The 13,623-nt window shown below is 43.5% G+C and overlaps 1 protein-coding gene across 41 annotated transcripts in view; it reads right to left on the reverse strand.

The window, feature by feature from the left end:
* The window catches only part of LOC106087979 (microtubule-actin cross-linking factor 1), a 332,047-nt gene that overhangs the window by 23,957 nt on the left and 294,467 nt on the right, over window positions 1-13,623 (reverse strand). For 28 of the 41 annotated variants that reach the window (XM_059368766.1, XM_059368767.1, XM_059368741.1 and 25 more), the window contains 7 exons: window positions 11,459-11,605; window positions 3,913-11,393; window positions 3,224-3,449; window positions 1,181-3,140; window positions 946-1,120; window positions 706-765; window positions 61-105 (listed from right to left, as the gene is read on the reverse strand). In XM_059368766.1, coding sequence (XP_059224749.1) covers window positions 61-105; window positions 706-765; window positions 946-1,120; window positions 1,181-3,140; window positions 3,224-3,449; window positions 3,913-11,393; window positions 11,459-11,605 — 10,094 coding nt within the window. The remainder of the gene's footprint in view (window positions 1-60; window positions 106-705; window positions 766-945; window positions 1,121-1,180; window positions 3,141-3,223; window positions 3,450-3,912; window positions 11,394-11,458; window positions 11,606-13,623) is intronic. The other 13 variants (XM_059368780.1, XM_059368757.1, XM_059368758.1 and 10 more) reach the window with 1 other exon arrangement.

The following is a 13,623-nucleotide window of genomic DNA, read 5'->3' on the forward strand; positions in this document are numbered from 1 at the left end:
AACGACGTTACTACAAAACATGCAAAAATTAATGCTTTTAAATTAGTCGTAGAAACTTACCTTGATTTCCGATTATTGAGACCTTGATCACGTGAACCTTTGAAGCTATGTAAAAAAAAAACAAAAATAAAAAAAGATTACAATACAATTCGGACCGAAAAAAAGGCGACCCTTGAACGAGTAGGGAAGAAAGCAGATGGGTTAAGCAAAACAATGAGATTTTCTAATGATCAAACATCGTTGAACGTATTATAATGCAACAAACATATTAAAAATGTAAATTTGTAATGCTTTCAAAGAGTACTGAGGAGAGAGTGGGTTTTAACAATTAATCTAAGATGTACCGAGAGATTAGCATTGACTATGTGGCAACATTTAAATATAGATTGATTTGTCCAGTTTAGAATTGCTTGTCCAATTTGTTACAATGTACTCGAGTCTCGAAAAATATTAGTTTTTGTTTTTCGAATTTTTATCAATTAGTCTTTGGAATTTAGTACATTTTTGTTGTTTGGTCTTATGGGAAGTGGGAGGAGGGATCTCTCCGAACAATATGTCTTCATGCCAAATGCTGTTATGAATTAATGTTTTAATGGTATGCATAATTGGCGAAAGTAGTAGCGATTATTTGAACAAAGCGCTGTGAGAGTGTGTTGTTGTTTTGTGTAGTTGAAGTTGTATTGTAGTTGAAATCATAGAACGAACCTTTGTCGTCTTAAGGTACCATCGGGTGACTGTTCTCGTATATCATGGCTTGAGCCACGACTTTTGTGTGAGAATTGAAGAAGATTGGAGTGGGAAATATATAATAAATAAAACGAAATTAAAAGGGGAAAAACAAAAAGTAAAACAAATAAAACCAAAATAAACCCGAGCAAATAATAGAACATAGGACTTTGCTGGGGATTTATGTTTGTGCCTTTCATTGTGCTGCGATATACTTACACAGGGGTTTTGCCAGTTCTGGACATCTTGCGGGCACCAGGAGGTAACTGTTTGGGCTTGCAGGCTCGATCAACTTCAGTTTGACGTCTTGCCGTATTCTCCATGAATTCCTTGTGATCTTCAATGAGTTTCTCCAGAGGAGGTATTTCGTCCGGCAACGATTCACGTTCCAAATCTAGACGCAAATAGGTAAATTTTGTTTACTTAAACACATGTGAGGTAGAGATTTGCTTACTGAGAAGGGTGGCTTCCAATCCACTTAGCCAGGCCAGCAGTTCTTCAATGGTCTCATCCAGATCCTTGAGCGATTGCAAATGTTGTTCCAATTTAGCTTCGCGATTAATTGCCCATTGCTTGACCTCTTCCCAGCGCTCTTCAATGATGCTCAACCAGTTCTTAATGATGGGAATAGCATCCGGATAGGCTTTACCAATGATCGTTTCAGCGAATTCGAATGTTTCGTGTTTTTGCGTTTCACGTATGTGCAGGTCCTTCATGAACTCTATATGCATGTCCATCATTTCACGGGAGATCTTTTCGTCATCGGGAGCATTTTTAGCATATCGCAGTTTGTGCTCGGCATGATCAAGCCAATCGAATAGAGCTTGAATGCTACCATTCAATTTTTCGGCATCTTTAAGGGCATATTGCAAGCGCTCTCCTCGCTTAGCTGTCGCACTCTTGACTTCATCCCATACCGTCTGTAATTCATCCAATTGACGGCCAACATCTGGATTATTTCCAGAACGTTCCAAGTCGCGACCAGTCTTGAGAACACCCTGCATTTGAGTGGCGCGCTTTTGCAAGTCTTGTTCGATATGTTTATGGTGGTCGCATAAGCCTTGGACGGTCTCTAAGTCGCCATGCACTGGCCCATCTTCATTGAGACGTTGTTTTGCCTTCTTAAGCCATTCCAAAAGTTCACCCAGGGCATCTGAAAACTGACCAGAGAGCAGGAGAGCCTCCTCCAACTTGCGTTGGCGTTCAATACTCTTCGACAAGACGCGAGTCCATTGGTCTTTGAGTTCGCAAAGCATTTTGCCAATGACAGCCTCGTCCGACTTGGGAGCGCGTTCCATTAGATTTTTTCCATTGCGCATTGTAGAGTCATATAGCGATTGTTTTCCAGTTAACTGGCGATGCGTGTCCTTTAGCCTGGCAATACACTTCTTAATCTTTTGCGGATCTTTAGAAGAAGTGGCCTCTTCGATGATTTGATCAAGAACAGTTTCAGTCTCTTGCAAATATTGCATCATATTATTCCAAGCGTCATTGAACTCGCGGGCCTCTTTGTAACCATGGTCGAGGGCACGGGTGCGTTCAGCAGCCTTGCTGACGATGCGTTCCCAGCGATGTTGAACAGATACTAAAAGGTTTTTGATTAAAATCACATCTTGTTTTTGGCTAAAGTACTTCAAATGGGTGCCCTTCTTGTCAAGCAATAGCATTGCCTCACGATGCGTGCTCACATCCTTTTGAAGGATCTTATGTTCTTCCATTTGAGCTTGGATTGTTTCCAGCACTCTTGAGACCGGTTGAGCGTTGGCCAATTGCTTTTCTGCCTGATTCAACCACTCAACAAATGCCTGCAGAGTATCGTGGAACTCTGTGGCCTCCTTCAAAGCGATCTCTAGTTTAATCTTTTTATCAGAAGCCCTAGAAACGACGGCATCCCATCGCTGTTTCAGCGTACGCAAGGTGTGTGTCAAATTGTTCGACGATACCTTCATTTGGTTTTGACGTTTAATGTATTCTTGACCTTGAGCTTGTATGGTCTCAACCTTAACACGATTTTCTTCCAACTCATTATAAACTTCCATGAAACGTTCCAGCTGTTCTGTGGCCGTCTCGGGCAAACCACCCACTGGTTTGCTAGCTCCAATTATAGCATCCACATCTCCCAACCAGCCGAGAATATCCTGAACCTCAGCGATGTAACTCTGAGCATCGCGCAATGACTCTTCCAAGTCGTGTTGTCTATCAGCCGCCTTCTGCAAAAGCATCTTCCATTCCTGATTTAGCTTGCGCAATTTCTCCTGCGTCGTTGAAGCTTCAACGGAACCCTTCTCAGATTCAATCAATTGACGACCAGCATCATTCAAAGTATCAACAGAGTTCTGGTGTGCTTGTATATCGTTTGCCAACACCTTCAACTTGGCCAACTCTACCTCGAGCAATTGAGGATCACCGGGTATCTAAATCGAAGATGCAACCAAAGTCACATAACATATATATATGAGACACCGCATGCCATCATATGGCAAAATGAAATACTTACGGGTTTCAATTGATCCAATGTGCCATCGGTCTTATTTATCCACACCAGCAGTTCATTGAGAGCATGTTGGAACTGGCCCAAGTGTAACAAAGCGTGTTCTAGTTGTTTCTGGCGTTCAACCATGCCACGCAGCAAAGATTCCCATCTGCGATTCACTATGGTTAAGGGTTCTCGAATCGAAGCAGCTTGTTCAGGAGAAGTTCTTTCCGTTAATTCAACAGCTTGTCTGAAAATGTTCCAAAGGGTTTGTTAATATATTTGCCTTAAGACCTCTGCACAAGGAAGATATCAACGAACGTCTAGCACATGCACAAAAATTTGCAAAACGGAAGCAAATAATAAATATTGGGTGGTGAGCAATTTTGATTGTTTTGTCGACGTTTAAGACTGGCCAGTGCATTTGATTACACTTCTTCCAAAGCGTCCTTATCGCTTGCTTACAACATAAACAGGACCAAGCCATTTTTATTCGCAATAATGTGTCATGCAATAAGAACAACAACTAAACACAGAAAATCGAATCACTAAACATATGTCTTGCCTCTCTAAACCTCTGCCAATTCAGAATATATACGTGACGTTCATGGTGTGGAAACACCGTTTTATAATATCAAGAAATCGAGATAAATATACATTTTTATGTTAATAGTGGTTTTTGTTTGAACTAACGTTCCATAGAGCGAACTTACCTATTTAATGCCTCTACTTCAACCATGTGGGGATCTACTTCGTCCTTGAATGACTTCAACTGTTCGATTTGTTTTTTTACTGCATCAATATCGGAACCAACTGGCCCTAAATGGACAAATTTGTCCTCGGCCTTAGTGAGGAATTTCAATAGGTTTTGCAATGTTTCATGGAATTCCATAGCCTTTTCCATGGCATCGATGAGATTCTCTTCGCGTTTGGCGTATAGCGCGGTGATGTTATCCCAGGCATGGTCCAAGTCTTCGATATGTTTCTTAACTTCTGGCTTGTCGGGCTCGCCACAGAGGTCCATCAAATTGCTGCCATGACGGCGCACTTGCTCAACCTCGGGTTTGGTTTGATCGATTTCATGGCGGATTTCTTGTAAAGCTACTTGTTGCTTCTGAATTTCCTGGGGTTGGGCAGCAGGTGGTTCTTGCGAGGAGAGGGTCTCTTCCAGATCCTTCAATGTTTTCATAACACTTTGCAGTTGATTCCAGAACGGTTCGGCCACATTGAGGATGTCATCAAGTGAGCTGCCGCGTTTCTTAGTAGCCTTTTGGACATCATTCCATAAGTTGTTAAGTTTTTCCAATTTGCTCTTGATATCCCGCACGGCGGGGTCCGACTTGTTTCCGGCCTTGGCGATAACATCGCTGGCAGCACGTTGCACTGCGCTAAAGGCATCGGTGCGCTTGTCCAAATCTTCCATAATTGCGTCGTTGTCGTCAATTTGTTCACGAATCTTTTGGGGTAGGGCAGACAATGGGTCTAGTTGATTCACTTGATCGACGGTATTGGCCAAGGCACGCAACATGCCCTCAAGTTTGTCTGAGAATTGACTCGACTCCTGAAGTGCATTGTCGAGTGCCTGTTGACGTTCACGCAATTCCAAACGCAAAGCCGCATAGCGGGCGTTATCCGAATCGAGTATTTCATTGATGCGAGCGCTGTCATCTTCAGCAACCAGGGCACCCAAAGCCTCACCCGTTTTGTTAAGCTTATCCAGCAAAGGTTTGTGCTCAACAATCGATTGCAGGAGACGTTCGTTCTTGTCCTGCTGTTGTGTTATTTGATCAGGCCGTAGGGCAGGCATACTAAGACGGGAAATTTGTTGCTCCATATCGTCCAGCCAAGTGGTGAGACCAGCATGGGAGTCAGCAAAGTGTTCGGATAGAGGCAAAGCTTGTTCAAGCACTCCCAAACGTTCGCTGCACAATTGTGCAACAGTATCAACAATTTCCTTTAGATCGTCAAGTTTTTCGCGCAAAGTTGTAGTATTCTCGCTTTGAGGAGATTCGCGAAGAACTTTCTTTGAGGCGGCTGTAACATCTCGCACTCGTCCCTTTTGGCTCGATATATCATCATTCACTGAGCGATGTTCTTGCAATTGAGCGCGCACTAATTTTGGCTCAATGGCAGGTGGATCGGCTTCACGCAAATTAGTATCCATTTCGCGGAACCATTCGAGCAGCTCATCAATATCGTTAGTTACTTCCTTGGCACGTTGATTGCTCAGGTGAAGACGCTCCGCCTTGCGTTGGATCTGTTCAACGATAGCATCAAATCTGCGGTTATCACGTGTCACAATTGTTTCGATTGTGGAGGCTCCTTCGCCAGGAGAAAGTTGACATAGTTTCGGTCCCACTAAGTTAACAGTATCCAACGTCGGTCGCATTTCAACAAGTTCTGCTTCCAGACGCAATACATCGGACTGACGTGGTTCACTTGTAGATAGGGCAGCCTCGGCTACTTGCATCCATTCGATCAATCGGTTGTGAGCTTCGTGGAATTGTTTTACCAATGGCAGGGCATTTTGTGCACTCTTCAATAAGTCGCCGCCGCGATTAGTCAGCTCTCCATAGCGGCGCTGCAATGAGTCCAATTTGTCTTTCAGTTGAATGGCTTCATCGTTAGAGATGTGTTTCATAAGTTCTGCACCAGATTCTACCGTTGATTCCACATTTGGAGCATGGTTTGCAATGTTCTCATTCAGTTCGACTAAAACATCCATTTGCTCCAATAGTTTTTCAGCGTAAACAGGCACCGAACGGAAACGTTTCAATTCGTTTTCCATGCGCTCCATCCAAGCCACCAACTCTTGATAAGTCAACACCAGATGTCTAAGACCTTGTCGTGAATCGGCCAACAATGCCCCAATGTTGTCGCTGGCATCTACCAGACCTGTATAGCGATCTGTAATTGTGCTTACTTTCTCGCTTAAGTTAACAGCTTCTTCGTCGCTGACCAAATGCATAAGTTGACTGGCAACATCAGTCAAATCCGAAAAATCAGGTTTCTTGCCCAAAATCTCATCATGTAAGCGGCCATGTTCGCGAATACGTTGTTGTATCTTCTCCTCATCAGTGGGAATAAGTTCCATTCCCTTAACTGCACGTTCCGTATTATCTAGCCACAATTCCAAGGGTGTGATCTTATCGTGGAAGCGTTTAGCAACTTCCATAGCCTCTTCGAGGTCCTGTTCACGCTTTTCGGCACCATCCGTGAGAGCGTCAAAGCGTTTCATGAGATCATGCAGCTGCTTCTCAATCGCTGTTCGTTCGGAGGGTTCGCAGTGGTTGGCAACTTCTTTGCCTAATGAGGACAATGATGACATGGAATTTTGTCGATCCAACAGCATTCTCTTCAGGAATTTTTGTTCTTGCAATTGCGCCTTCACAACTTTGTAGTCTGAGCTTGGCGCCTTTTGGTTTGCTACCATTTCCTCAGTGTCAGACAACCATTTCGAAAGTCCGGCCAATGCTTCTTGGAACTTGCCTGATTGTAGCAGAGCGACATCAAGGCGTCTATCACGTTCATTCATGCGTTCCTTCAAGTCATTCCAGCGATCGTTTAGTTTTTCCAAGTCCTTTTCAATTTGTGTGGTAGAAACGCCACTTGCTGCTGACCTGACCAAGTCTCGTCCGGCCACATTAACCTTCTCAACGTTTTGGGCCAAAGGTTCAATCTTGTTTTCTCGGAAATTGCGGAAGTCCTCTTGCTGACGACGAATTTGTTCAAGTTCCGATCCCACAGGTTTCATGCGACGGAATTCTTCAGTGATGTCTTGAATATCATCCATAGTGTGGCTTTCCATGTCGTAGAATTCCTGCAATAAGCGCAAGGTGTCCTCCAAATTTTGGCTGTGATCACGAACGCGATTGTCAAGGCGGACCAAAGTCTTACGCAGAGTTGATATTTGATCCCGTGTTTGAGCAGTGTCTGGAGAAAATCCGGCATCAACTAAGGCATCTGCCGCACGCTCGCCATCTTCAATTCGCTCAACTAATCGCTCCAGTTTTGCTTGCAATTTGAATGTGTCATCAATTTGGCCTTGTACACGCTTAATTTCTCGCGCTGGAGGTGTAAGTTTCTCTATTTCGTTTTCAATTTCGTTCAGATCAATGCCCAAGTTCTTAATTTGCTCGTTGAATTGAGAAACAGCAGTTGCAGCAGATTGCAGTTCGCCTAAACGATCATCTAGACGGCTTTGCAGTTCACCAATGCGGTCGGATATGCCATCAACATCATCCGTCAGGTGGTCTGCATCGCCGCCAGCAGCACGAGCTTCAGCGCAAATGTCTTTGGCCATTCCCTTAAGCGACTGTAGGGGCTTTTGTAAATTAGTCAATTCTTCGCGAATAGCTTTAACGCGATCCAATAGTTTGGGATCCTTGGCGGCACCGCCCAAAGCGTCATGGGCGGCTAGACGGTCTTCACATCTGCCCACAGCATGATCCAAATTGCGAAGCTCATCATTGAAGTCACCTAAACGTCGCGAACAGTTTTCAATTTCATGAGCTCGCGCAATAAGGTCGTTATTAAGACGTTCCCATCTCTCACGAATATCTTGCAGTTCACCCTTAATTGGCTCCTTATCAACATCGCAACTGGTCAAGAACGTTTCTCCCAATCCCTTGGTATTTTCGAATTCTCCAGAGTGTTTCCACACCTCACTGCGGAATGTTTGCAGGTCTTTCAGACGTGTGTCCAATTTTGACTTTGATAGCACACCGGGAGTCAAATCTGTCAGTTTATCTTCTGCAGTTCTTAGCCAAGCCAGGAAAACTTCAGATGTGGTAGCATATTTCTTGCAATGCTCCATGCATGTCTGAAGGCGCGTATGACGGTCCACTGCTTCGCGACGAAGTTTTTCCCACTGCTGTTGAATGCGTTCCAAATCGCGCTTCGCTGTGCGATCTTGTTGGCGATCGGAAAGATCCTTACCTTTGTTAATCAACATTATGATTTCGTGCTCACGCGCCATTACTTCGCGGTAAATGGGTTCATGGGTATCAATTTGATGTTGGAGCGTGGGCTTGTGAGCGGATACCAAAAGACGTTCAGCCAGGTTGGATAGTTCGCCCGATAGCCATCCCAAGGTTTTCGAACAGTTTTCGGCAAAGTGGCGGCCATCTCGCAGTGTCGCTTCCGTTTCTGCCTTTTTGGTGTCGAGTTTCTTCTGCAGGGCTTGATATTGCTTCTCAAGAGCTGCAACGCGCGAATTAACATCAGCTCGAGATGCGGGGTCGCCTAAGATGTTACACAAGGCAGCGGCTGATTGTTCGGCATCAGCCAGTAGTGGTCGTTGGCCTTCAAGTTGGCGTTCAAGATTTTCGATTTTTCTTAAATTTTCTTGGTGATCGCCATCCGATGGCAAGCTATCCAGGTTGTCACTTATTTGCTGCAGAGCTTCTCGAAGCCTATTGACTGCGGCATCAAACTCTTTGCTGCTGTCGGCGGCTCCACCCAAGCTGTTGGCACGTTCATCCAAACGAGAAACCAAATCCTCCCATCTTTTATTAATATCCTGCAACTTTTTATCAACAGCCGATGCATCCGGAGTGTCAGCATCTAAGTGTTCCAATACATCGTGGCCAATTTCTTGGAAATGTTTCAGTTGTGGCTGTTGAGTGCGGAACTCTTCCCGCAGCACTTGTACTTGCTGCACTTGGCTTTGGACCATTCGGGGGTCGGAGGATATTGGACCCAAAACTGTAAACATCCGCTCTTTGCTATCCAACCAGTTTTTGAGGTTGTTGTGAGTATCAAGGAAGTCGCGCAGCTTCTCGGAGAAGTTAATGCGACTCTTGCAAATATCACTCAACTGCTTCCATTTTTCTACAATATTGTCATTCTCAACGCGTAATTGTTCAGCACCAGGAACATCGGACTTGCGACGTAATATATCCTTAATTTGAGTTTTGGTGGTGTCCAGGAGGCTTTGCTTCTCATACATGTCTTCGAGAATTTTGCGCGCCTGTTTAATGCAACGATCGGCATCGTCTTTGTTCGAAACAGACTCTTTTGGCAGTTGACGCTGAATGCGTTCTAAGAATGTGGCAAGATTTTTGAGATTCTCGAATTGTTTGCGCACCTCTTCGCTCATGTTGTCAAGTTCGTTTTGGCGATCGTTTATGCGGACTCCGATAAGGCTATAGCGATTATTGATTTCACTTAGTTGTTGCTGTACGGGTGACAATTCGGAAATTTGGAAGCCATCTTGAGAGGATCTGCGGCTACCAAATCCACTGGAACCAGTTGATAGTGGCGACAGAATACCTCCCTTAGTGGGACTAGGGCTTCTGGCATCCCCGGACATGCGACGCAAGGGGCTGACCCGCTTAATTGGACTGAACGTTGAACGTTTACGGCCGGGGCTCTCGGGACGAATAAGGGCATCGTACTGAGAACCAATGTCATTTATTTTGTCAATGGTTGAGGCATAGTCACGATAATCTTTATATATAGGCTTCAATTCATCGTTTTGTTGGCGTATTTTGTCCAGGTCAATAGCCACCGGTGCCAAACCACTAATGCGTGTTTCCGTACTAGCAAGCCACGATAATACTTGGTCTTTGAGGGATTCGTAGGCGACTTGGTGTTCGGCTTTTTGTTTGGACAGTTTTGCCTTTTCGTCCAAACTGATGTTAATGTTGCGCCATTGTGATTCAAGGGCCTTAATGCGGTCCCTCAAAGTACTAGTATCCGTGACATCGCGTATACTTATCAAGTCCTTGCCGTTTCGTATACAATCTTCATAGCTTGGAGTCAGAGATTCTTTATGTCTGGAAAGTTCTTGCATGCGGCGGGCCAGTTCTTCAGCAGATAACAGATTGGTGTCTCGGCTATCGAGAGCATCTTGTAAGGTAACAATGTCTTGTTCAATTCCGCTGATTTCGTCCAAGTACTTGCCCAAACGATTGGAGACGTCATCGAGGAATTCACCGCGTTTCACCACCTTATCGAAGAGTTTATCAAATTTGGTAATGACATCATTGAGATTAGTTTCAACCTTCTTGGCTATGCGGGCATTGGAAGCAGTGCTCATCAAATGCTTTGCAGATGATTCAACGCTGTCAATGCTGGCCTGATGAGACTGCATATCGGCCAACAGTGATTTGTGTTCTCTTATTTGTTCTTGTAAACGCTCCTTGATCAGGGATGCTGGTCTCAGCTGAAGCTTAAATTTGTCTTCGGCTTGATTAACCCAACTGCCTAAGTTGTCCAGAGCTTCCTGTACACCTTGTGATTGAACCAGAGTCTTGTCCAGTGTTTTACAATGCTCACCCAAAGTATCGAGCAGTTTTTGATACTTATCTTTCAGATCTGAAATTGGAACTTCCAGTTGGTTTATTTCCATAGGGCTTAGTTGGCCACCCAACGAATACAGCAAACTATCCAAAGCCTGTTGGGCGTTATCAACAAGACGGCCATTCGAAAGTAGTTCGTTGTGTAGAGCCTTAGCTTCGTTCATTTGTTCTTGAACAGATTTAGGATCGCCGGCAATGGGCTCAGCAATTAATCTGCTAACACGAGGTTGTGTGCTACGCAGCCATTCGTTGGCCTTGTCTAGGGCATCTTGGTATTCACGTTGTCGGCCACCAAGGCCAGAAATTCGATCCTGCAGCGCATTGACACGATTCATGAGATCCTTGTACTGGGCTGAAACCAAGGACACCTCTTGGCGTATGGGGCTTTCGGCACTTGCCAATGGCTCAACATGTGGCAATCGTTCGGGCAGTGATGTTCTAAACTCGTTTAGAATTGCTAGGAATTCTTTGCTTTCATCCACAAATTTCTGTGCGGCCATTGTGATGAAGCGCAAATCGGCCTGATGTCCAATAACATCACTAACAAATTCCCTCACCGATTCTGATTGGGAGGAGAGGCGCGTTAGATCGGATAAGGCACGTTCTTTGTCCTCTAAGGTGCGGCGAGCAGATTGCAACCAATCCGAGAACACGTCCAATTCGCTGCGCAATTTTGTGAGCTCATCGCGCCCAGCCTCGAGGCGGCGTAATAGACGAACGGTTCGATCATTAACACGATCCACTCGGGAGCGCAGCTCACGCCCGGCATTTTCTAGAGTGGTAACTTCGGGAGCGGACAGCACATCTCCGCCAGTCAGCACGATCTGACGAATCTGCTCCAAACACGTAGCGACAGGGCGCTGTTGGCTTTCGATTTCATCCTTGATTTGCTGTCGATTGATTGGGAGGGAGATAACATTAGGTCATTACTCAAGCTTCAATATGTATTTCTTACCTTCAGGGCATTAATTTGGTTGCGAAGCTCGTCGATCTTCTCCTTGGGTCCCCCAACGGTGGCAATCTTATGTTCAATGCTATAGACCCATTTGAGCAACTCATTAACATTTTCTTCGCACATGTTGAATTTTTCGAATACCGCTTGCTGCGATAGATGGTAGCGACAACGATCACACAATGGATAGGAAAATGAATTGTGATTCAGACGAAGTGGTGGGAAGGAAAAGAGCGAGAAAGGACGAAAAAAGAACAACTATTAGTATGTCTTGGGCAAATAACCCGGATAAAAATGTATCCCTACAAAAAAACTGAATGTTTGATCATTTGAAAAAGTGTAGGGAATGCATTTTAAATTAAAATCATATGTGAAACTATCCCAAAACGGGGTCCTAGCTATGAAAGGTTTGTTGTTGTTTTTTTTTTTTTTCTTTGTATTTTGGCTAAATCATAAACACAAAATATATATGCAGCATGTATTGAGTTTATCCTTTCGGAAAATAAATCAAGCCAAGCGCTGGCTAAAGCAAAGCTTATGCATAGATATGTATGGAAGTATGTATTTACAAAGCGTATGCCACATGATGATGCAACAGTAGCAAGAGCAGCAGCAACAGCGCCAGCGCCAGCATTTTCAGAAAATTCAATGCCAAAGTAAAGATAAAAGCTAACATAGAACATTCAATAGACCAATACACTAAGACAGTCTAGACAACTACGTTTCAGTTAACACCACTATGGATTACTCTACTTGTAACTACTGCTACCACTACTACTATGGTTAGGACAACAAACTACCATTAACATACGAGGTGGATAGGAATGTAGTTACACAAAGATTACAATTGTTGTTGTTTTTAATTGTTAGGTTAGCAATAGCTTGTTTATGTTAGAATTAATTGCCATTGATCAATCAAATAATAACGAATATGTTTTGTTCTTTACTGGAAAATAAAATCTGAAAAAGTAGAAAATCGATATGAATGAAAGTTGGTAAAAACAAAAACAAAAAGAAAAACAAACAAAAAGATAGCAATAAAAAAAGAGTTACATGTATAAAAAAACTTAAACTATACGGCATAAATTACCTTTCTCCAATGGAAGTGTTTAAAAAAAAATATATTAATTTTCTAAAGGGAATCTTATCTGAGAGAGGGGTAGAGAGGAATACAAAGTTTCAAATTTTGAACCGGCCTTGTAATATTGGCATAAACTAATCTTTTTCCTACATAATTGGGTTCGATGATCAACAAAGTCGCCGTCTTAAAATCTCCAATGAGGGCTTATCAAAATTCCAATACCTATCCCATGGCAGCTGGTTGTACGTGACGGATTGACCCGATGGAGTCCCCCATCGACAAAGGTTGCCGCCTCAACATATTCCGATACAAATTAATCGATTAAAAAATTGATTGCGGAGATCAGTCGATATGCGAGCTATATCAAACTATTGACCTATGTTGTATATCATTTGTTTGAATATGGATAGGTAACTAACAATCGACTCTTAAAATTTCAGCAATGAAAATTGTGCCTTATGTGGGCTCAAGAAGTGCCTTCGAGAAGTGGGACTCTATTGTGGCTAATCCATTTGTCCATATGAACAAAATCGTTGATATGGATATGAACGATCAATATGAACGTTTTTGATGGATATCCCATGTACCTGTACCATGTACCGTTATGAAATGAGAGCGAAAATGATTTTGGTGTAGGCGTCAAATATGGTTTGTTTAAATTTTTGTCGATTTGTCGCTTCCATCAAATTTGCCCATTAACATAGTGTGAAATAATTTGACTAGTTTGTTTTTATACCCTCCATCATAGGATGGGGATATACTTTTTTCGTCATTCGGTTTGTAACACCTCGAAATATAAGGCTGAGACCCCATAAAGTACATATATTCTTGATCGTCATGTCATTTTAAGTCGATCTAGCCATGACCGTCCGCCTGTCCGTCGAAAGCACGCTAGCTTTCGAAGGAGTAAAGCTAGCTGCTTGAAATTTTGCACAAATACTTTTCATTAATGTAGGTCGGTTGGGATAGCAAATGGGCCAAATCCGTCCATGTTTTGCTATATCTGCCTTACAAACTGATCTTGGGTATTGACTTCTTGCGCCTCTAGAGGGCGCAATTCTCGCCGGATTTGACTGAAATTTTGCAC

This window comes from Stomoxys calcitrans, chromosome 5, assembly GCF_963082655.1.
Source record: "Stomoxys calcitrans chromosome 5, idStoCalc2.1, whole genome shotgun sequence".
Lineage (NCBI taxonomy): Eukaryota > Metazoa > Arthropoda > Insecta > Diptera > Muscidae > Stomoxys > Stomoxys calcitrans.